The sequence below is a fragment of the Eublepharis macularius genome, chromosome 1 (genome assembly GCF_028583425.1).
Source record: "Eublepharis macularius isolate TG4126 chromosome 1, MPM_Emac_v1.0, whole genome shotgun sequence".
NCBI classification, from domain to species: Eukaryota; Metazoa; Chordata; class Lepidosauria; order Squamata; family Eublepharidae; genus Eublepharis; species Eublepharis macularius.
In genome coordinates, this window is record NC_072790.1 from 149,941,981 (window position 1) to 149,962,676 (window position 20,696).

Sequence of the window (20,696 nt, forward strand, 5' to 3'; positions counted from 1 at the left end):
TGAGTCCCTAGAATTTATTCATACAATTAAATTTGCTATTACTTATTCTCATCTATTGAAGCACTACCTTCCACATCACTTTACAGATCAGTTTCACTCTAGTAATACTTTAATAAGGTAAAAAAATCCTGTCTTTGCTTATTGTGTTATTATTTTGACTAGTCAGTCTCTTCCTTACATAATCAGGATGAAAATACTGTAGCACACTTTTTAAGGAAAAAACATAAAGGAAAGCAAAGTTTTAAACAATATGCTAGTTGTCTACAAATAAAAGGAACCCAGTTAAATTATGACAAAATTAATTTTTTTTAAAAGAGAGCATATAGTGGGTCTGGGGAGTAACTTTTTTCCTCAGTATAGAAAAAAAACATGCAAATAAGTCACAGAACAACACAAGACGGACTTCTGACTAGCCAAGCTACTTATTTTTCTTCCTGTATTTGTAAGCTTTATAACAGTAAGAATATAATCCTCTGTCTCCTCCTCCTTTCTTTGAAGTGGGAAAAGTTTTATACCCTCTTACCCAAGACTGTGCATTCAAAACAGAAAAAAAGATTGTGCCAGCTCTAAGTATCTCACCACTCTCACAATCTAGGAAAGTAGAAATGTTCCAAATATCCGGTTCTCGTAATCAGAATTCTCAAAAATTCTGTATTCAGTGACTGATCTTATATTTTTTAATTGAAGTCACTCCCCAAAATAACATGACTTAAAACAAGCTTGCTTTGATACTCAAATACTGAACTGTTCAATGCAGCTACTTCTAAAGAATGAAGTATACCATAACTTTGCTACTAATACAAAAAAAATTTTTTTTTACAATTTCCTTGGCATGCCATTCATAGTCATTTCTACACAAAACACAAATGTTGATTTAAAGTTGTTATATAGCATGGTTGTATGACAATGGTTTTTTTTATTTACATCGTTTGCGGAACTGCATAGATACACATTCAGATTCCTACTATAATCATAGTATCTGATCACAACTGTTACAGCCTAAGTAACTCCCATATCTGCATAAATACAGAGTGAACAACCTTGTATATTTTAAAATGATTACTTTCTGTACTGGGAGTCTAAAGAATACTTTCACCTGTTCTCACAAAACAATCTAAAGATACAGATTTTAATATATAACCTCACTAGTTATTCTTTGATGGTGAGTGATTATTTCATCAAAAGACAAGAGATTCATAATGAAGCATATTTACTGAAAACGCTCACTTGAACAGTACGAAATATTTGATTTGACGTTATTCCTAGTGTTTCCGGCACAGCTGATGTATAATTGCAGATATCTACATCCTTCAAGAAAGACCTCACTCGACAGATGAAGCAGCTTACAATATTTAATAACAAAGATGGTAGCCAGTGCATATTCAAGTATTCAACAATATTCCTTTTTGAGTTATTCAAGAAGTGCCTTTAACAGATTTTTTTAAAGCCCAGGAATCAGATTTATCACAGTGCAAGGATCTTATTAAGGGCTCAGAATGGATATTTAGATAATAACAATCTGAATAATATCCTATGTTTATGAACAATGCAAGCATTAAAATAAGGAATACAATATTCCTAATAATCATTTCAACACATGTATAAGTAAAATTAAATAGATTTTATAACATTTGCATATGACATAGTCCACCAGCTGTCAGTACTTTTCAGATAAGGGGCACGTGTCATGTGAATACTCACTCAATGCAACAGTGAAGTGTTTGAAAAAGCTTTCCACATCTTGCACCAGTATTTTTACAGCAGACTTTCTTTCCACATATAAAGACACTTCCAGCAACTCAGGATTATTAATTCAACAGGACTCAGATTAAGGGAAAGTAAATTAAACATATCATTTTAAATTTAACTAAGGAAAGCTCAACTGGTTTAAGGGAGCTTTTTCACTTAAATTGTCATACTTTTCAATGGAGAGCAAATGCCCCTTATTCTTCTGACAAACTAGTAAGGCTGGGCCAGGCAGCCATGTCCTTTCCCTTCTGAAAAGGAGTTGGAGAAAGAGAAGTCCAGAACAGCGAATTCACCATGCGCCCTTAGCACGGCAGGGATATGAGTTTACAAAAGGCAACCCAATGAACAAGCCTTCGGTATAAAAGCCTGCAGTCCAAATCTGGGTAAAGCTCCAAGCCCTGCACTAGGGAACAGAGCTAGAGCAGCCCTAACTCTCCACGGGTTCCCATTCCGCCACCCTCACCGATGAGCGGCTTTACCTTCATGATGAACTCAGGCTGCAGCAGAAAAAAACGAAAGGGCTGAGCTGCCGAGGCTGGACCTGAAATTTAAAACAAAGCAATGAGCCACCGCACCACCCCCTTTTCGCCGGGGCGCGCTCCGTATGACTCCGTGTTCGGGGGGGGGGCTGCAGAAGCCTCCCCCTCGATCCCCTCCAACCCTTCCCATTCTCTCACACGTCCCCCCTTTTCTCCCCTCGCCTCTGGCTACAGCAGCCGCTTCCTCTCCGAGCCTCGCACACGGCGGCTCGGCTTCCCCCTTCGTCGCTGCCTTTGACGCCATTTCTGTCAGCGGAGAAACTTGCCACAACAACAACCGCTTCTTACCACCACACTGCCGCCGCCGCCGCCACCCCTGCCTGCAAACCCCCCTCTCCGGGCACCGCCTGAGAGCAAGCAGCCCTTCTCCTCTGGCTCCCTGGGAGGGGTTCGTATCCCCAAAATAAGTGGGGGAGAGGAGCAGGTTGGGGGAGGGGGTGCCCAGCCAGGACTGAGGCGCCTTCTCATCCATACTCTTCCCTGCGGGAGGGGAGGCTTCTCCATTGTACTAGGACAAGGAACGAAGATGGGGGCGGCTCGGCAACCAGCCCTCCTCCTCCTCCCTGTGTCCCCCTCCCAACAGCCACCACGGTCACTCTGCATCCCAGGCTGGGAGACCTTCTCAGTAACCTCCCCCCCCCCCACCTCTCCATCAAGCGCTGACTCCACGGCAGGAGTTTCAGCAACAGCCGCAGCTCCTGCCCCAGAGCTGGTCAGCGACCGAAAAAGCAGCGAGGCAGGGGAGGACCGAAGGAAGCCGTCCTTCCACTGCGGCCCTCACCGGCGGCTCCAGGACCCCTACCCGCCTTCCCTCTTCCTCGTCCTCCGCGACCTGAAGGCTTCGGATCAGGAGGGGGGAGGGAATCACCGAGTCCCGCCGCAGCCTCAACAAGGAGAAAAACAACAAACCAGAAGCGCTCTGTATCTCTCCCCCTCGCATCAGCCCTACAAGCAGCTCCGGCCTCCACTGAGGAGCCGAGCGGCCACTCATGAGCACAGGGGCTGGGGAGCTCTTCCTTGGGGCTACGTTACCTTTGTTCCGCGGCTGTCGCCCGCTCGCGGGTCCCCCCTAACTGCAGCGGGGGGGGGGGGAGGATGGAGCCTCCTCCCAACACAGGACTCGATCCCCTGGCCAAAATCCCGAGAACGCCGAACAGTATCTGGTCCGGCTGAGGAGGCGGGCGGCGGCGGCGGCTCCCACCCTGCAGTGGCAGGGGCCAGTCCCTCCGTCCGAACCCCGGCGGCGACGGCGACAGCAGCGGCTCCGCTCCAAGCTGTTCGCTCCCCCTCCCCCATCTGAAACGTGACTGACAGCTTGAAGCCCACCCTCTCCCCGCCTTACTCGCCCGCCATTGGTCCCTAGAACACAAGGGCCCACCCACTTTTAACGCTATTAGCTTCTCTGTCAGAAACGCTGATGTAATTCTCACACCAGTTCTATGGAAACAGAGACTCGGCACTGCGGTGCCTTCTGGGTAACAAGGGTTTTCACCCTCTTTTTTGTCGCAGGCTAGAAAGGGACTTTTCTCGATCGGAACTACAAATCCCGGGATGCATCGAGGAGAACGAGAAAATGGGGGCGGGGAAAGAGCGATGGGGGGGGGAAGGAGACCCAAATAGAGTTTATTAATCGGGCATAGGAGGAGCCCGCGCCTGCGCCAAAAGGCCCCGGTGGCGCATTTTCCCCCCCATCAGGCGAAGGTGGCGATTGAGGCGGAAGAGGGTGGCGCCTGTAGCTGAGGTTGGGTTGACGCGGGCCAAAAAGAGCGCTGGAACCAGCTCGGTCTGGGTCAGAGCAACCGCACGTCGGAGGCGACGGTAGGTGGTAGTCGCTGCCGTTGAGGTGTGTATTTGAAGCTTCCTGTTCGGTGCGTCTGCTGAACAGGCCAGCCGAGGGAGTGTTGGGTTTCGCTTCTCTCCCGATGCCCCCCGTCAGAGGTCTTCGGACACGCCCCTAGGAGGCTCCCCCCTCTCCCTCCAACGGCTATCAAGAAGGGATGGATGGACGGCCGCCTCTCGAGGGGAGGGGAGGGGAGGAGAGGGGGGGCGCGTAGGTCCTCCTAGGGGCTGGAGAAGTAGCAGCGGCGCCTCTCGGCTCGAGAGCCCGTGTGCTTGTCCTAACCCAGCAGAGCCCGCTAGAACAGTGAAGGAAGGCTCTCGGGGCCGCTCTCCTTCGGAGTGTGCGTGGGGTAGGAGCTTGGAACCGCGTAATGCAGGTCGGTGCCCTGTGAACGTGCCTCAGCGCTCGCCGCCTTTTGTCTGCTAGCTGACACGGAGCGGGTTTTGCTCCCCACCTCTTGGCTGCTTCTGTGCGCGCGCGGGCCCGGGCGGCGGCGACTGTTGTCTTCTTGCCGGTAACTTTTGTTCGCCTGGGTTTAGAGGCGCCCCGAAGTTTCAGAACGAGTCAGATCTTTGCTTATGACAATTTTGATACAAGAAACGTAGCGTTGCTGGTTTATGTTCTCACGGAGTTTCTAATGTTGTATCGGAAACCAGCGATATTTCCAATTTGGTTAAATTCTGAAAGTATCAGATTTCAATATAGGCTACTGTTTTTGAGAGAGAAGTGCAGGACAGGGCGTGACTTACAATAATGTGTCTTTTCCCCACTGAAAACAGTGCTGTAGAGAAGCTCAGGGAGTCTCTATTATGTGAATTGTCTACCAAGGACAGTATTTAATCCTATAAAAATAGAGGTTTGTAGCTTAATGTAGACATCAAAATGTATATACTTAAAAATCTCAGAATTAAAAAAATATTAATGTTTGACTAAAAATAATGTTTGTGTCAGGGGATATGACCACTCAAACGCATTCTAATGTTATGTGTACTTAAACATACACATTCTCCTGGAGGTTTTTGTCAGTTCTTTGGTATACCTTGCAACAGGCTAATCTGTGTTACTGCAGTGCAAAAAATACCAGCCTGAATATAGGTGTACCATTTCAGGTTATGTTTTCTTGTACACCAAGCTGATTTCCATGTGGGGAGGAGTGAAGCCTAAGTGTTCCAGCTTTTTTCAGGTGTTCACACGCTGATCTGTTTAACAGATAAAGCTGTAAGGCTTTATTTTCTAGGATGTTTTGGCTGCTCTAGATTTTACCTGCATACTTTTTAGCAACTGCTTTTGATTAATCTTAACTGTGCATTTAACATAAAGGCAAAGTGATGATCAGTGTGACCTCACCAAAAGGTGGTGAAATTGTACACCTATTTCCTTTGGTGTGTAATTAAGATGTGTAAGAATTAAGTGCTTTTATCTGAAATACATGTTAAAGTGAGGAGTCAGGATGATAAACCCCAAGCAGCTTGGTTTTTTGCTGGCATTTAGTTTGGTTAAACCTAGCCAGTTGTTCATTAGTGAAGATTAAGGTCTCTTTTGAAACTTCATTTGACAACTAAAATTCATTGGGTTAGTAGATAGGTGGCATACATAATTCTCAAAGTTCAGCATAGAATTTGTTCTGTAAATTATGCATTGCTGTTGGTTTTTATCTTTCTAGAGTTGTTTAATATATACACATTCTTTGTATGCAATTCTGAAAACACCAGCTTACTGTAGTGTGCTTGGAAGGGAAGCTCTTGTTCACGTTTATTAACATCTGTAGAACAAGTGTCTGGGAGCAGTTCATGTGCTTGGCCACCACTGCATGTGCTTTTCTTGTATATTATCAGCTGTATGTTGTGATTATTTCATTGTTTGAATACTTGGGTGCAAAATTACAACATGATAGCTTCAGCTCTATGAATGTGTAGTATGAATAGGAAACTATTCATTGTTTAAACCCGGTTTATTTGAATGAGCTGAAATGAAATTTAGTGCATAGTCTCCAAGGGTTTATGGATTTAAAACTGGATCATTAGCACTCATCAGCACAGTTCTAGACAAGGCTTCATCTCAGTTTACTGCAGCTGAACTTTTGCAGTCTTGTGACTATGTCTTCTGCATGTAATATCTGTAAAATTGTTGGGAAGCTATTAGGAATAATGTTGACTGGCAAATAGTATCATGGGCTGACACACAAAGTGGTTGCTGAATTGGTATGGGACCATATTACAATTTCAGCTTCTGTATTTAGCTTGGAAGAGATTAATTGTTTCAGTGTGAAGCAGTTTTATCTGCACTGCAGCAAAAACATTGGAAGTAAAAGTGATAGAGAAAAAAACAGACGGCCTGGATTATGCTGGAAAAAATAAGCTCCTTAAATAGTGTAGGATGTATTAGAATGTTGATTCTGACATGATGGTTGATAAGCTTTGAGCAGTACTGTATTTTCAGAGTTTATATAACTTGCATTGGAGAGGTGCAGAAAATACAGCTGTGTTCAGAGTTTTCATATTGGTGCCTTACAAATCTGGTGGTCTACTTGTCTCTTGTAATCCTTTTACTTGGTAACTTTGTACTTGGAAAGATGCAGAGATAGTCGCCTTCAATCAACTCAGGTTTTGAACTAAGCTAGCATTTCTGAAGAATATTTCCGAAGAATATTTCCTCTGTATTGGTCTGCAGATTGTGACAGTTTCCTTGCATTGTTCTCGTCTACCCTGCCCCATATAATCCATGGTGAGAACTGTGCATATTATAAGAAACATTTAAAACACAATACTAGTAGTCTTTTTTCTAAACAGACTGAACCACCCTTCAAATGAAAAACCTTTAAAATGGAGCAACTAGAAGAAACATCTAAAAGAATTCTGTTGGAACCATATAATTACCTACTTCAACTACCAGGTAATAATTAATTTGTTGAATTTAGTCAGCATTTGATTCCCATAGCAATCTTCTAATCTGATTGTAATTAAGCAGGACTTTTAAGTCTAAAGACTAAGTTTCATTCATCAAAAGCAACAGCTATTACTTTTAATTCTTTCCATTGCTGCCTTTGCCATTGCATGCTTTTGCTCATTTGCTGTTTCAGTTAATTTGTTTGACAAACTTGGGTGTGGATTTGCACTTCCTCCTCACACTCCTACCCTGCAGTTTCTCTGTGCATGTCAAAACAACTTTGAGCCTGTTGTGCACTGATGTGTACCTCTGTCAGCCATGTTACTGAAAAAGTAGGATGAGGCAGCATTTTGCAGCCTTGACTTGATTTGTCATGAAAGTCCTTAGGATTACTAAAATAGCTCTCTTACACAATAAACTGAAGCAGTCTTCTTCTAATCTTGAAACAGTGGTTTCTAATAGAAAAATAGTAGTAGTAAAGCTGTTCATACTGTGAAGTTGCCACAACATTGACATTTGTGATGTTTCAGAGTCCTTTATATAATTGTCATATTAGAGCTTTCGACTTCTGCACACAAGTCTAAAGGCATTATTAAATTCTTGTAATTGAGAACTCACCGGAAAACAGTTGTCTGTGGGTCCACCTACTGCCATAACTACCCTATGATGTATGCTGCTGAGTGATAGCTTTGGGGCTAGTGTCATGGGCTAGCTGCCATAAGCAGTATACTACACTGTCAGGAGAAGAAGTAGGGAAGAGACTGCTAAATGGCTAGCAGCAGCTGAATAAGATCTGGCCGAGTTTGCTCTCCACTGCACATACGCATCGAAGGCATGGGTGTGAGCCAAGGAGCTCTTAGCCTAGAACTTGGGAGAGATCTTGGCACAGAGAGAAGACCTATTCTTCATTTGCAATTTCTCTATTTCTTATCTGTGTTTCTCTTTCTCTCTCTCAGCTGTTATGGGTTCTCAATGGGGAGAAGAACAGGACACAATTGAATATTGGATACAAGGGTAGGCAGAAAGTAGCCAACATCAATACCCTCATTTATCTTAAAGGAGAACATGAAACAATCTAGCCTATGTAATATCTATCTTGCAATTTACCTGGTTGCCATTCTGAATACAATAAAACTGCTGATAGAACATTAGACTCACTTGTGTAAATTCAGCAATAAACAGCATGTGCCCCTGTCTGGCAAGTGCCTCTGTGCTTCCAGTGAAAGTCCTGCTCTTGGAATGGAAAGCTGATTGGATTATACCAGCTTTTCCACTCATGCAAAGGGGATGAAATGGCATGCTTGCTCATTTGTACTGCTTATTGCAGTCCCATCCCATGTGGATTTTTACTCTTATAATCCTTGGCAGAGAAGTTGGAAGGAGCTTCTTTTGTGTTGATATAAAGTAGGTAGTATCCAGCTCACTATTTAGTTTGCTCTGGAGTAAAGGAGAGGCTGACTTTGTCCCTTGAGTTTGGCTTCTGTGCACAAAAAATCCTGATAGTACAGAAAAATAGCAAGTTGCCAACCTTGTCCAAGCCTTTCTAGTGATGCTCTTTGTTTCTTTCATTTGCTTTATGTAACTATATAATTATCTAGGTCTTTCTCTACTTTAGAATGTGTTCCTTCATATCTGACTGATGCCTCTATCACTCCTTGTTCTTCAAGCCTATTCAAAATATCTTTGTGTTCTGTCTAATTTCCTTTGCAGATTCTTCTGTAGCACCACGCTAAAACACCTTCAGTTTCCCTTTTTAAACATTTTACTGATCATGCTTCATGACCATATAGAAGTGCACTCTGTTGATGTTCATATATTTGTTAAAGAGAAGTGAGTTCTTGTCAGCAGATGTTTCTCGTGAAGTCTGATTTGCCATGCCTAGTCTATTTAATTTCTTCTCTGGATCTTCTATCCCATTTCCATGTTTTCTAGCTCCTTACACTTGCTTAGTTTGCTTCCAATCTATACTTTCTAAAGGGATTGTCTTACTTGTCGTTAATTTTTTATTTCATTCACTAAAATCAAATACTCTCGAATGATTACTAATGAGTTAGAAATCATAGACCTCACCTCTATGTTGTATTAGATTCCTACTAATGCTATGTTTTTGTGAACTTGTATCTATTTCCCCTATGGCATTGTTTATGGAAATGTTCCTGATGCTGACTGTACTAATCTCACACTGTGCAATCTGCCTTGAGTCTCAGTGAGAAAGGTGGACAATGAATGAATGAATGAATGGGGTGGATCCTATCTAGGATGAGTAGAGTAACACTCTTGGAAGACAGCTTTCATGCTGTTGGGTGCTGGAACAGTGTGGAGGCTAAATAGGGTGGTCTACATTGGGAGGAGTGAATTGGTGAAAGTTGCCCTTTCTGCTGGCAGAATTGTCCTCAGCTAGCATAAAATATGGTTAGGATCTACTCCACTACAGAATGCTTTCCTTCCATATTTGCTTTTAACATTGTATTATCAGCAAAGCACCATCCCAGTTACTTTTATACTCAAGTCTAGTATTTTATTGATTGTATCTTTTCTGAATGTTAAATATGACAGGGAGCAGCAAATGCCATTGATGGACTATTAAAACTAATTTTGTCTTAGTTTTATAGAACTCTTCCTAGATTTTACATACAGTATTTTTCTGGTTCTATGGTAGAGTGAACAGTTTATTCTAGCCAAGGCAGTCAAAGGCTTTTCTAGGTCAATAAATACTGTATAAGTTTCTCTATCAATAGGTTGTAGCTTTCTTTTTTCCCTTTTTGCTTTAAATGATTCAATAAGGATCAGTTTGGTGTCTGGAGTCCACAACACAGCTCCCGGACTTATCTGGAGAAAAGGACGGGAGACATCCGCCCAGCTGCTTCCACAGGCACTTGTCCAGGGGGCTGGAACAGTCACAGCACCCCAGCAGCAGAGTCAGGGGACCCAGCGGCTCCAGGGAAGGCAACACAGCCAGCAGCAAGTGTGGGAGGGGAAGAGCCAGAGGGGGAAGCCTGCCAGGGAAGGGCAGCCACGCCCAGCTCCAAGGGACAGGCAGCCCAGATGCCGGCTGGAAGGGCACCTTGTGAACAGAGGCAGAGATGGCCAAGGCGCAGCACCTGGAAAGGCCCTGCCAGCCCAGTCCTGCAGGGAAGGTTAAAGGAGAATGAGGGAGGGAGAGAAGAAGGCATACCTAGAGGAAGCCTCAGCTGGGACACCTTTACATTCAGCCCCACCCTGCTAGAGAGGCAGGGAAGTCTGGGAGGAGTTAATGAAAGAGAAGGAACATCTGAGAGCAGACACAGCTGGGCAGCCTCAGGAGAGAGAAGGAGCTTGGAAGGGCGAAGGCAACCAGGGGAAACCCTATAAAAGCTGGCTCAGGAGAGCATTCAGGGTGGGTTGATTGAGTAGGAGTGATGGAGTGGAGCAGAGCGAGAGCAGAGGCAAGGAGGAAAGTTGATGGAGGAGGAGATGGCGGAGGTCAAAGGGGATGAGTGGCGCAGGTTGAGCAGGCCAGCAAGTGGACTGAGAGGGAGTCTGGGTGAGGTATACCGCCCCTCCTTCCACAGAGCAGGGTCCTGCAGCATCCCTGGCACCCCTTTGACGTCAGGGCTGGCCATGCCAGGGCCCCGCCCAGCAGTGGCCGCCGCAAGCCCTGACATTTGGTTTTAATTTTGTTACCTCCAAAGGATGATTGTATTTCTGAAATGTAGTTTGATAAACTTATAACCTAATCCTATTGCATTTGTCTGTTTGCCTAAAATGAAGTGGTGCTACTATCCTTTATATTCCTTTGATTAATTAGGTAGGTATCACTATTCACATTTTATTTATATTTTTATGAATGAGAGGAGTTCTAATATGCTGAAGACTTAGTATAAATGCAAAACAAGAAAAAAATGGTTGCTTTGCATGAGAAGAACTGTACCTGAAAATGTGTACCTTAATAGCCCAAGAAAGATGCCTTTGACTATGTAAAGTTGTATGTATAGTTGCAGAGGACACAGGGAAGCATTTTTATCCCTACTGAAAGTAACTGAAATCATCTTTTGAATAGAATTAGAAAACAGAACTTTCAGGTTAGAAGTTAGGTATGGCTCCAAGAAGATCCGATATTGTAACTTAAGCATTGTTCAAACATACTTTAACAGAATTCAAAATCTTTTAGCTTTAAAAACTGATAGTTACAAATGCTTGTTTTTCAATAGCCAAAACAAAAGGATGACTTTTATGTAAGAACTGCTTGATTCAAAACTTGGAGTACAGCAAAATATGGAAGAAGGTCTTAAATGGTGTACTCTTCATTATCTTAACATGAACAGAAATCTTATGTGTAATAGTCACATCAGAGGATACAATAAAATAGTTCTGCCTTGCAAATAATTACCCGTGGCATTTCCCCTACTGAATTGGTACTGCAGGAAGAAGTTCAGAATAGGACTATCTTGGTGTCTGTGACTGGCAGCATGGTAGTGTGCCCCATAATGCTAATTTCTGACAAAAGGCAATATTGTGCATAGCTCTCTTCTAATACAAGAGTCAGTAGTTCTCTAGCTCTATAGCACTGTGTTTCTCACTGTCCCTGTCCTTGGTGCAATCTGTTGACTCTTAAATAGAATGTGTCATGTAGAAATGGAGAAACCTTCGTTAAATTTTCTTGCATTTAAGCAGTATCAGTAGTTATATTGATGAATGTGCCTGAATAAATCTAGATGGATTACATGAAATGGCAGTTCTCTACTTGTTTCTTGTTAGAGAAATAAGGAATTGCCATGTCCCTGCATCTAATACTTTAGTATCTGACTTTTTATTTGGATCTTTTAAGATTTAAAAACATTGATGCTACTAAATTCCCAAAAATGTTCTTAACATGATTTGAATTTGTTTAGAATAGATGTTCTCTTTTAAGATACAAATATAATTCAATCAAAAGCATATCACAGAATATGATCCACTTAAGCACTTTAAGTTCCACTTTAATGCAAGTGATGTAAGTATGTGCCTTACGCTTGTGCTTATCTTTTTTTGTATTAAATTGTGCAAGGTAGAATTACTAGGGAGGGATTTTAACGTTGTTTAATTTTAATTACATGTTGGGTTTTTTGATTTTTAATTGTATATTTATTGTAACCTTCCTTTAGTCTTGTTTTGGACAAAAGTGAGCTAGAATGCCCTCAATGAACCTGAACAATGGGACAAGACTTAGATAACCTGAAATGAATTGCGTATACTTTTCATCGCTGAGGGGTGGAGCGGCAGTAACAGATCCTACATAGCTCCGCCCCTCACGCATGTCCCCAAGGGAAGGAAGAGTGCTGGTGCTGCTCCTCCTCCTCCGGAGGGGCAAAGCACGGCCCCCAGCTGTAGCAGCTGTTGCCGCCGGCCAGGAGTGCCAGATTAGTCTGGTTTTGGACAACAGTGAGCTAGAGTGCTCTAAATGAACCTGGACAATGGGACAAAACTTAGATAACCTTAAATGAATTGCGTATACTTTTTTATTACATTTGACTAAATGTAACAAGTTGCCATAGTGATTCAGATTTCATTAAAGGAAACTAGTACTTCTATAGGTTTTTGAAAATACGTTAGTAAAAATGCTAGTGTCAGCAAGTAACCCTTCGCGCCCCCCCCCCCCAATGTTGCAGTTCTATCCCATATGGATTGCTTAATTTGCTGTGGTCTTGAACTGGCAAGCTGGTTTGTGTTTTCTCCCCAAACCACACAAACCAGGAAGGGAGTAAATCACAGCAGGGAAATAGAAGGTGAGCACAAATATATGGTTCATTCACTACCCCTTCATATAATGCTATGTTGTATTTAAACCAAAGACTACTGTGCTAACTGAGGGTAACCCCATGGAGAAAAATGCTTCTTGAAGTTGTTTAATCGCCCATAGTGTCATATATATTGCGGGCTACCTAATAGTCTCTGGGACTATTACATTGTAATGATTAATAGGATCTTGGATGTGCACTTATCATCAGAATTGTCCTTAAATTTTATCTTTGCCTTTGGAATTCTGACCCCAACAATACATGCCAGCTTAGTATGCATTGGCTATTCTTATCCCATACTATGGAATAATATCCCATATTACAGTATCCCATACTGTGGCATACTCTTATCCCATACTCCTTTACTTTGGAAATAGTAATTATTAATCTACATGATTTTGTCTTTTATGAATTTGAATAACTTATTAAAAAGACACTGGATTGGATCCTCATACTCCTGCTGTTGGAAAGAATTCATGGAAGCAGATCTTTACCCAGTGTCCCTGCTCATGATGAAGCTGTTGCTGAGGGTTGGGGAACTCCCTGTACCAAGTGGCACAGGGGACAGCAACAAATCTTTGCCAGATTCCCTGTTCCACCCTTGTTCTTGCTCAGCTTGTGCAAGAAAAGGGGGCAATTTTACCCAGTTTACCTGCCTTGTTATGAAGCCTGTACAGCTTCATATTGCTCAGTGGGATCTTCCCACCTTCGCAGTAGTTCCTTCAAGAGGGAGGCACAAAGTGCTGCTTGGTAAGGTTGATTTGCTTCTGTGTAAACTCTTGGGTTTTTTGGCACTTAGGTCTAACCCACTGCCCTTAGTGAAATATTATCAACAGATAAATTCGAAATTCCAAAGCTATATTAAACTTTGATGTTGTAATTGTTTTTTCTTAATTACAGGTAAACAAGTCAGAACTAAACTCTCTCAAGCTTTCAATCACTGGTTGAATGTTCCTGAAGATAAACTTCAGGTAACTCATTCTTCACTTACTTTTGTGTGCCTGTTTACTAAATAGCAACATGGACATTGACTCCTTCTTCAACTCTTTCCATATTAGAATAAGTGGTATGCCAACCTGTAGCCAGCCCCAACCTACTATGGTCAGTGCATTACCTATTACTTCAGAAGCACATCACATTTCATTCCTACTGTGTTTTATTGGCTGTTTCCCTGTTTGCAGCTGTGTAACTGCCTTGTTCTATATCATTTCTGGACCCATATTAGAAGGCTTAAAATGTCAAATGGTCTAATCTGTAATTATCCACATTAATCCTGAACAGCAGGATTTGAGTACAGTGGCACCTTAGAGACCAACAAAATCTTCGGAGTGTAAACTTTCAAGAGTCATAGCTCCCTTTTTCAGATACTTGTTTACTCTGAAAATCTTGTTGGTCTCTAAGGTGCTGCTGGATTCGAATCCTGATGTTCTGTGGCAGACCAGCACAGCTACCCACCTAATTAATAGTGAATCATCACTTGGTTATAAAAATGCTGCTGGGTGAGCCAGAATGAGTGGGATGGCTTTAATTAATTTGGGAAACTAGATACAAAAAATAAGATTCTCCTTCAGTGGCAGAAGGCATCCAAACTGGTTAGGTCACACCTCCTCTTGCTAGAGACAGGGCTATGCAAATTTGTGTATGCTTGCAAGGGAGTCCGTCCAGTTTGAATTGCCCTGTCACTCCAGGAGGATGTTGGTGTCTAGCCTTACCTACCCAATTGAAAAGACAACAGAAGAAGGGGCTCCTTCAAAATTTTCCTTCTCTGTTGGTTAAATTTGCAGCAGTATTGGAAATTATTTCCTCTAATAGGATCCAGGGCTATGGGTCTGAGGGGAAAAGATCATGGAACAACATGCCATGCTTGTCTGAGGCTTTGGGCAATGAGGAAGGGCAAATGGGAGCCATGTGCTTTATAGCACAACAGGAATAACAATCAGTCTCCGGGGCTATCCGTTCCCACAGACTTTCCTTGACTAAATTGATCCTCGCCCACGCTGTCAACATCAGCATGATCAAAAATGTTGGCAAGGCCAGGAAATGGGCGAGGAGAAACAGCACCATGGCAACACTAAGGCCTCCCTGTCTGACACTTTGGACACAGGGGAAGGGCAGATGGGAGCTGCATGCCTAACAGCGCAACAGGCAGAAAGGTTAGGAGTCTCCGGGGCCTCTGTTCCCTCGGACTCTTCATTGACCAGCTCAGCCTCACCCATGCTGCCAATATCAACGCAATCAGAGATGTTGACAAGGAATGAGCGAAGCTTTGGACAAAGGGAAGGGGCAAATGTGGGCCACACACCTTACAGAGCAACAAGCAAAAAAGCCAGATGTTGCCAAGGCTTTGGTTACCTCTTTGACTAGAACAATTTCATCCATGTTGCTACTTTCAACGCAATCAGAGATGTTGTCATGGTAAGGAAAGGCTGAGGAGGGACAGCTCCATGGCAACACTGAGGCCTCCCTGTCCGAGGCTTTGGGCAAAGTGAAAAGGCAGGTGAGAGCCGCTCGTCTTACAGCACTATAGGCAGAAAGATCATGAGTTCCCGTGGTTTAGCTTATGTCCTTGACTAGATCTATCTTGTCACCGCCAACATTATTGACGCGATCAAATTTGTTGGCAAGGGAAGGGCAAGGAACAGCTCCAAAATGGCACTAAGGTCTCAGGGTAGAGTTGGTTTTCCTTCACAGCAGGCTGATTAGCTCACATGGTCTGTAAGCCCTCCCTTGTCTAACCTCCCACTTAAACTTTTCTGGCAGACCAGAACTCCAGTTTTTCAGGGTTCTTTCGGCAGGCAGACCTTTGGCTGGCAAGCCCAAACCACCATTTTAGGAAAGCTGGCAACGATGGGAGTGGCAAATATGGCAGCTGTGCTCTCTATGAACCACACATTACTAATTGAATTACAGGTTTGAATTTCGGCCTGGATCACTTCTCCACAGCCTTCAGGGTCCAACGTAAACCATCATCAAACCTAAACAGAAGGGTGGAAGGGTTTCAAATGTGGAGAGTTTTGGTGGAGGCAGGCAAAATACAAAGGACACCTAAGTATCTTCATGCATGTAACCCATCCTTATCCACCACACCAGATTCATTTATCTCACCCTCTCCTGAAAAAGAGAACAGGCCACGCATAAGCAGTTTTAAAACTCCATTGCATTCCAAATTCCAAAAAAATAAAATAAAACCCTTCTAAGAAGTCTAGATCAGAGAGACCGAGTTATCCAACCCCTCCTCACCCCATTGAGGTTCTCAGATGCACAAGAAAGGGCAAGTCTAACTTTAAGGACAGGCTATTGCTCAACTCCTCAGCTATCATTATCATTCAATAAAGAGGAGATAGAGCGGCCTGGGGCAAGTTTGACACTAAGGTTGTCTCCTACCAGAACCTCTATTATCCTGTAGAGACAAAAAAAAAAAGCCAATGGCTACTATTTCGTCCACTGGGACACTTTGGGATTCAAAGGGCCAGTCACAAGCTTTTCCCCTTCCAAAACATAAGGAGGTCCCATGTCCATAACAAGCTATGGTCTACACTGTAATCAGTCACCAAAAGATTCTACATCTCTGGGTGAGATCATAAAGGATCTAAAAGCTCTTTTGGTTGGTGCGCCCTTGGTGACCCCTTTACTTAGCATGCGGTCCCATCTGGACAGTGATAACACATTAAAAGATCTGGTAGATAAGAAGAATGAGTCTGCCCTCAAGAAGTCACTTTAAGCAGCTTTGTTAGTGCTCAGAACATCAACTGCACTCCAAAATTTACTCATGTAGTAGTATTGGGACCAAAAAAACCATTACTGCATACTGAACCACATCTTTGCCAAAGAGATGCTCAGTTAGTTGTAGATTCGTCGCAAGACAGCATTAAATTTTTGGTCAGAGCTCAAACAGCCTATGTAAGGGCTTTTCCTCTGGTTGTAACTTGGAAGGTAAACACATTATCAGCGTCTAATCTCTCCACTGAAACATTTTTTGGACAACTGCTCTTCGGAGAAAGAGCACTTGACATAATTCTCATCGAATCCAAAAATGTAAGAAAAAAGTCCAACCCCTTCAGTCCAGCAGGGGCAGAGACAATAGGGATTGAGAATTAGTTGGCAGCACAAAAAAAAAATCACGAACTTAAGCAACAAGGCGTGAGTTCACAAGGTTGGTAGACCTCTGCATGATTCAGGGTCCAGGGCATGGGGCAGTCTTCGCCCATTGTGGAAAAAAGCCTACCACAGTTCGTTAGGGTCTTATCCGTTATGGAAGTAGGATACGATACAATGCCTTATTTACCTCGAACTTGGGGCAATATTTATTTATCTATACTGATCTAGGGATATGTATGTGACAAATATTCGGGTTTCCATCCTCCCCCTCCCATCAGGAGAAAAAAGCGGCGGGGGTGGGAAGTTTGAAAGCAAGCAGCACTTTTCTGGCTGTTTGCAAATGCTCCCACTTGATCTGAACCTTTCCAAAGTGATCCAAATCACTTTGGAAAGCTTTGATTTGGTATTTCCGAATCTGGCCAGCACTGCTGGGCCCTATTCGGAAATCCTGAATCTTTCAGAATCAGGCCTGATTCCAGGCTTTTTCCTCTAATCGGGATTCCAAATTCTACACCCCTATACTTGAACAATATAGATTCAGTACCTCTAGCACCAATTTTTTCCAAGACGTATATTCTATTCTTATAGTTCCCAAAAAAGTCGGGAGAATAGGGAGCAGTATTGACCTCAAAGAGCTCAATAGCCACATAATCAAGAAAATGCCCTAGGGAATCCCTTTTCTGTCAATACAGCAGGGTGTCCTTGATTTTTGATAGATCTTAAGGAATGCCCCCTTACACATTCCCTTACATCCATTGTCCATGAAATACTTCGGGGGACAACACTGCTAATGCAAGGTTCTCCCCTTAGGTCTTTTTTCTCATAACCGATGGTATTAATGAAAGTATTAGTCACCTTGGCTGCAGCTTCATGAAAACAGGGAGCTACCCGTACTCATAATTTAGACAATACCCGAATCAGGGTACTGTACTGGGGGAAAAAAGAAACTACAGATCATAATGTAGTTGCCCAGTTTTTTCCTCCAAATGCACGTTTTTTCCTGATAATATACCCCAAAAGAATCAAATGGTTCTATCACAGGTATTAGACACTCAGTGAGTAAGAGTTTTCCTGTTATCACAAAGGCTGACAAAGTTTTAAAAAAGATTTCGACATTTCAGTGTTTAGTCTTTAATAGTGAGAGGTTTGTAGTTTCATACTTTGGTTAAAGCAACATTGTTTCTCCACAGATTACCTTTTACAACTTAGGTGTTCAGACATTAGTTCAACACAGTTTTTCTTTTACAACAGACCCAGGGTCCTCCTTTGACCCAGAACCTCCTTTTTAGACACTGGGCAGGAATTAGTCTTGTTCACTTGTCTGAATGGGAGTCTCCACTTACTACCCACGCATTCTGCCAAAAATACACCCCCAGTTCTATGTTGGCTGCGTAAAATGGGTTTTAACTTGTGCTGGCTTTTACACTTGAGCCCCTTAACTGAAAAGTCTTCTTTAAGACAAAGTTATTACAGTTAGGACAAATGTTTACTTTTCCTTCAGTTCACAGGGGTACCAGTCTGACCCTGCTTGTCAGACTACACAGTCTCAACTGAACTCAAAATCTTTACTAAACTGAAAAATCCTGACAGCACCAACTGTCATTCTAACTAGCCAGTCAGAGAGGGCGGAGCAGCCTGTCAATCAATCTCCCTTCCAGGCAGTTATTAACTCCTTCCTTTCCTCTCTCTGAGTGCTGCACTTAGGTAAACTTTTCTTGTAAAGTTCATTCTGTAACATGTGTATTGGTCTAGTTATATTTGGTATGTAAGTAGCTCCTTATTTTTATCATCATGTATGAAATTAAAATGCTTTTTAAAAAAAACTTAACTGGATATCAAGGTAAATTTTTCATTGAAAACATTTAATTCTTCAGCAGTGTTATATTATAGATGGGGAAGAAGCAAAAATAGGCTTTAGAAAACAGTAGCAGGTGGCAAGGGGCACAACATTGGGAGTCATGATGTAGCACAGAGGTCCCTAATCTTTTTAAGTTGGCAGGATCTTTTGGAATTCTGACACAGGAGATGGAGCCAACTACAATATAGCTGCCACAGGCAGAACCAACCATAAAATGTCAGGGGGTGAGGTTATACAGAACTCTTAACAGTTAACTCTTCAACATTTTGAGCAGAAGCTCTGCTTAGCAGGATGCATTTTAAATGAGTATTATTTAAAAATATTTTAATGTATACACAATTACACAGTGAAGATCCTTGTGCTGTAGTGGCAGTTGTTGCTAATTCAATGTTTTTTTTAAAAAAAATCTGCACAACTGGTCAGAAGGCCATGCTTGGCAAAAGCCCCCACCTGGCCCCACCTACTTTATAAACACATTTGGTGGGTGCTAAGAAAGGTATTGGAGGGGCACCAGATAGGTGATCCCTGCTGTAGCACATATGATAAATTAGTAGCAAGCACAGGTAGAGGATGTCTAGTACACTAAGGTAGTATTTATAGACCCAAGGTCAAATATACATAAGTTGCAAAGAAAGGAAATGCAAGAAGGATTAATTGATAAGCAGTCCTAGTATATTACAGGTTGAAGCATGAAACAGACATCTGAGAAACAGATAAGGTCTAACTAAAAGATGATTCTCACTTTACAATTTGTAGTTAGAGAGCAAAATAAATAACCCCTTTGTCAAGTGTGAACAATGCATGTGTAGATGTGGAATAATGGACTTCATTACTTTTTTTCCTCTTCCTGTTAGGTTATCATTGAAGTGACAGAAATGTTGCACAATGCCAGTTTACTTATAGATGATATAGAAGATAATTCAAAGCTACGGCGAGGTTTTCCAGTGGCACACAGTATCTACGGAATACCATCTGTAATAAATTGTGCAAACTTTGTATATTTCCTTGGCTTGGAGAAGGTTTTAACACTTGATCATGCAGATGCTGTAACAGTATTTACTCGTCAGCTGTTGGAACTCCATAAAGGCCAAGGCCTGGATATTTACTGGAGAGATACTTACACCTGTCCTACAGAAGCAGAGTATAAAGCCATGGTTCTGCAAAAGACAGGTGGCCTTTTTGGACTCGCTGTGGGCCTCATGCAGTTGTTTTCTAACTACACAAAAGATTTAAAACCACTTCTTAACACCCTTGGGCTCTTCTTTCAAATTAGAGATGACTATGCAAACTTGCACTCCAAAGAATATAGTGAGAACAAAAGTTTTTGTGAAGATTTAACAGAAGGGAAATTCTCATTCCCAACTATCCATGCCATATGGTCCAGGCCAGAAAGCACACAGGTGCAGAACATTCTGCGACAAAGGACTGAAAATGTAGACATAAAAAAATACTGTGTACATTATCTTGAGGATGTGGGTTCCTTTGAATATACACGGAAAACATTAAAAGAACTTGAATCTGATGCTTATAGACAGATTGAATCTCTTGGGGGAAATCCAGAACTCGTAGCATTAGTTGAGCATTTAAGCAAAATGTTCAAGGAGAATGAAAACTGAAACCAGTTGTCAGATACGTTGTTGGAATCAAGGAAACTAAATTTAATTTTATAATACCTGCCATTAATGGCTAGGAACACAGTTGAAACATTTTAAGTGATAATGGGGATTTGGATATGTTTTGGTTTATCTTTGACTTAATTTCAGTTGCTCATGTAATGTTGCATACAGCAGCAAATTTAAATATAACTATCAAGTCTTACTCTGCAACTTCATTCATAATAAATTTCTTTTTATTGTGAATTTATTTTCATTCTGACCAAGATATGTATTCAGAAAATGATTACAAGAGGATGTGGAAGTTCCACTTTCAATGTTTTATTAAATTTGCATTTATCCAATTCTGGTCTGTCC

The 20,696-nt window shown here is 42.3% G+C and overlaps 2 protein-coding genes across 8 annotated transcripts in view; one reads left to right on the top strand and one right to left on the bottom strand.

The window, feature by feature from the left end:
• The window catches only part of ARID4B (AT-rich interaction domain 4B), a 185,219-nt gene extending 181,653 nt beyond the window's left edge, over positions 1 to 3,566 (bottom strand). For both annotated transcript variants that reach the window (XM_054976567.1, XM_054976559.1), the window contains exons 1-2: positions 3,321 to 3,566; positions 2,229 to 2,290 (exon numbers count right to left, since the gene is read on the bottom strand). In XM_054976567.1, coding sequence (XP_054832542.1) covers positions 2,229 to 2,234 — 6 coding nt within the window. In that variant the 5' untranslated portion in view covers positions 2,235 to 2,290; positions 3,321 to 3,566. The remainder of the gene's footprint in view (positions 1 to 2,228; positions 2,291 to 3,320) is intronic.
• A 389-nt stretch (positions 3,567 to 3,955) lies between these two features.
• GGPS1 (geranylgeranyl diphosphate synthase 1) lies at positions 3,956 to 20,696 on the top strand. Of its 6 annotated transcripts, none has more exons than XM_054982788.1 (4): positions 3,956 to 4,131; positions 6,918 to 7,020; positions 13,671 to 13,741; positions 19,581 to 20,696. In XM_054982788.1, exons 2-4 carry the CDS (start codon positions 6,951 to 6,953, stop codon positions 20,340 to 20,342), a joined length of 903 nt encoding a protein of 300 aa, XP_054838763.1. In that variant the 5' UTR covers positions 3,956 to 4,131; positions 6,918 to 6,950; the 3' UTR covers positions 20,343 to 20,696. The 6 variants fall into 6 exon arrangements, with proteins under 6 accessions (XP_054838763.1, XP_054838749.1, XP_054838780.1 ...); XM_054982774.1 differs by having other exon boundaries at positions 3,956 to 4,106; XM_054982780.1 differs by lacking the exon at positions 3,956 to 4,131 and adding an exon at positions 4,366 to 4,504.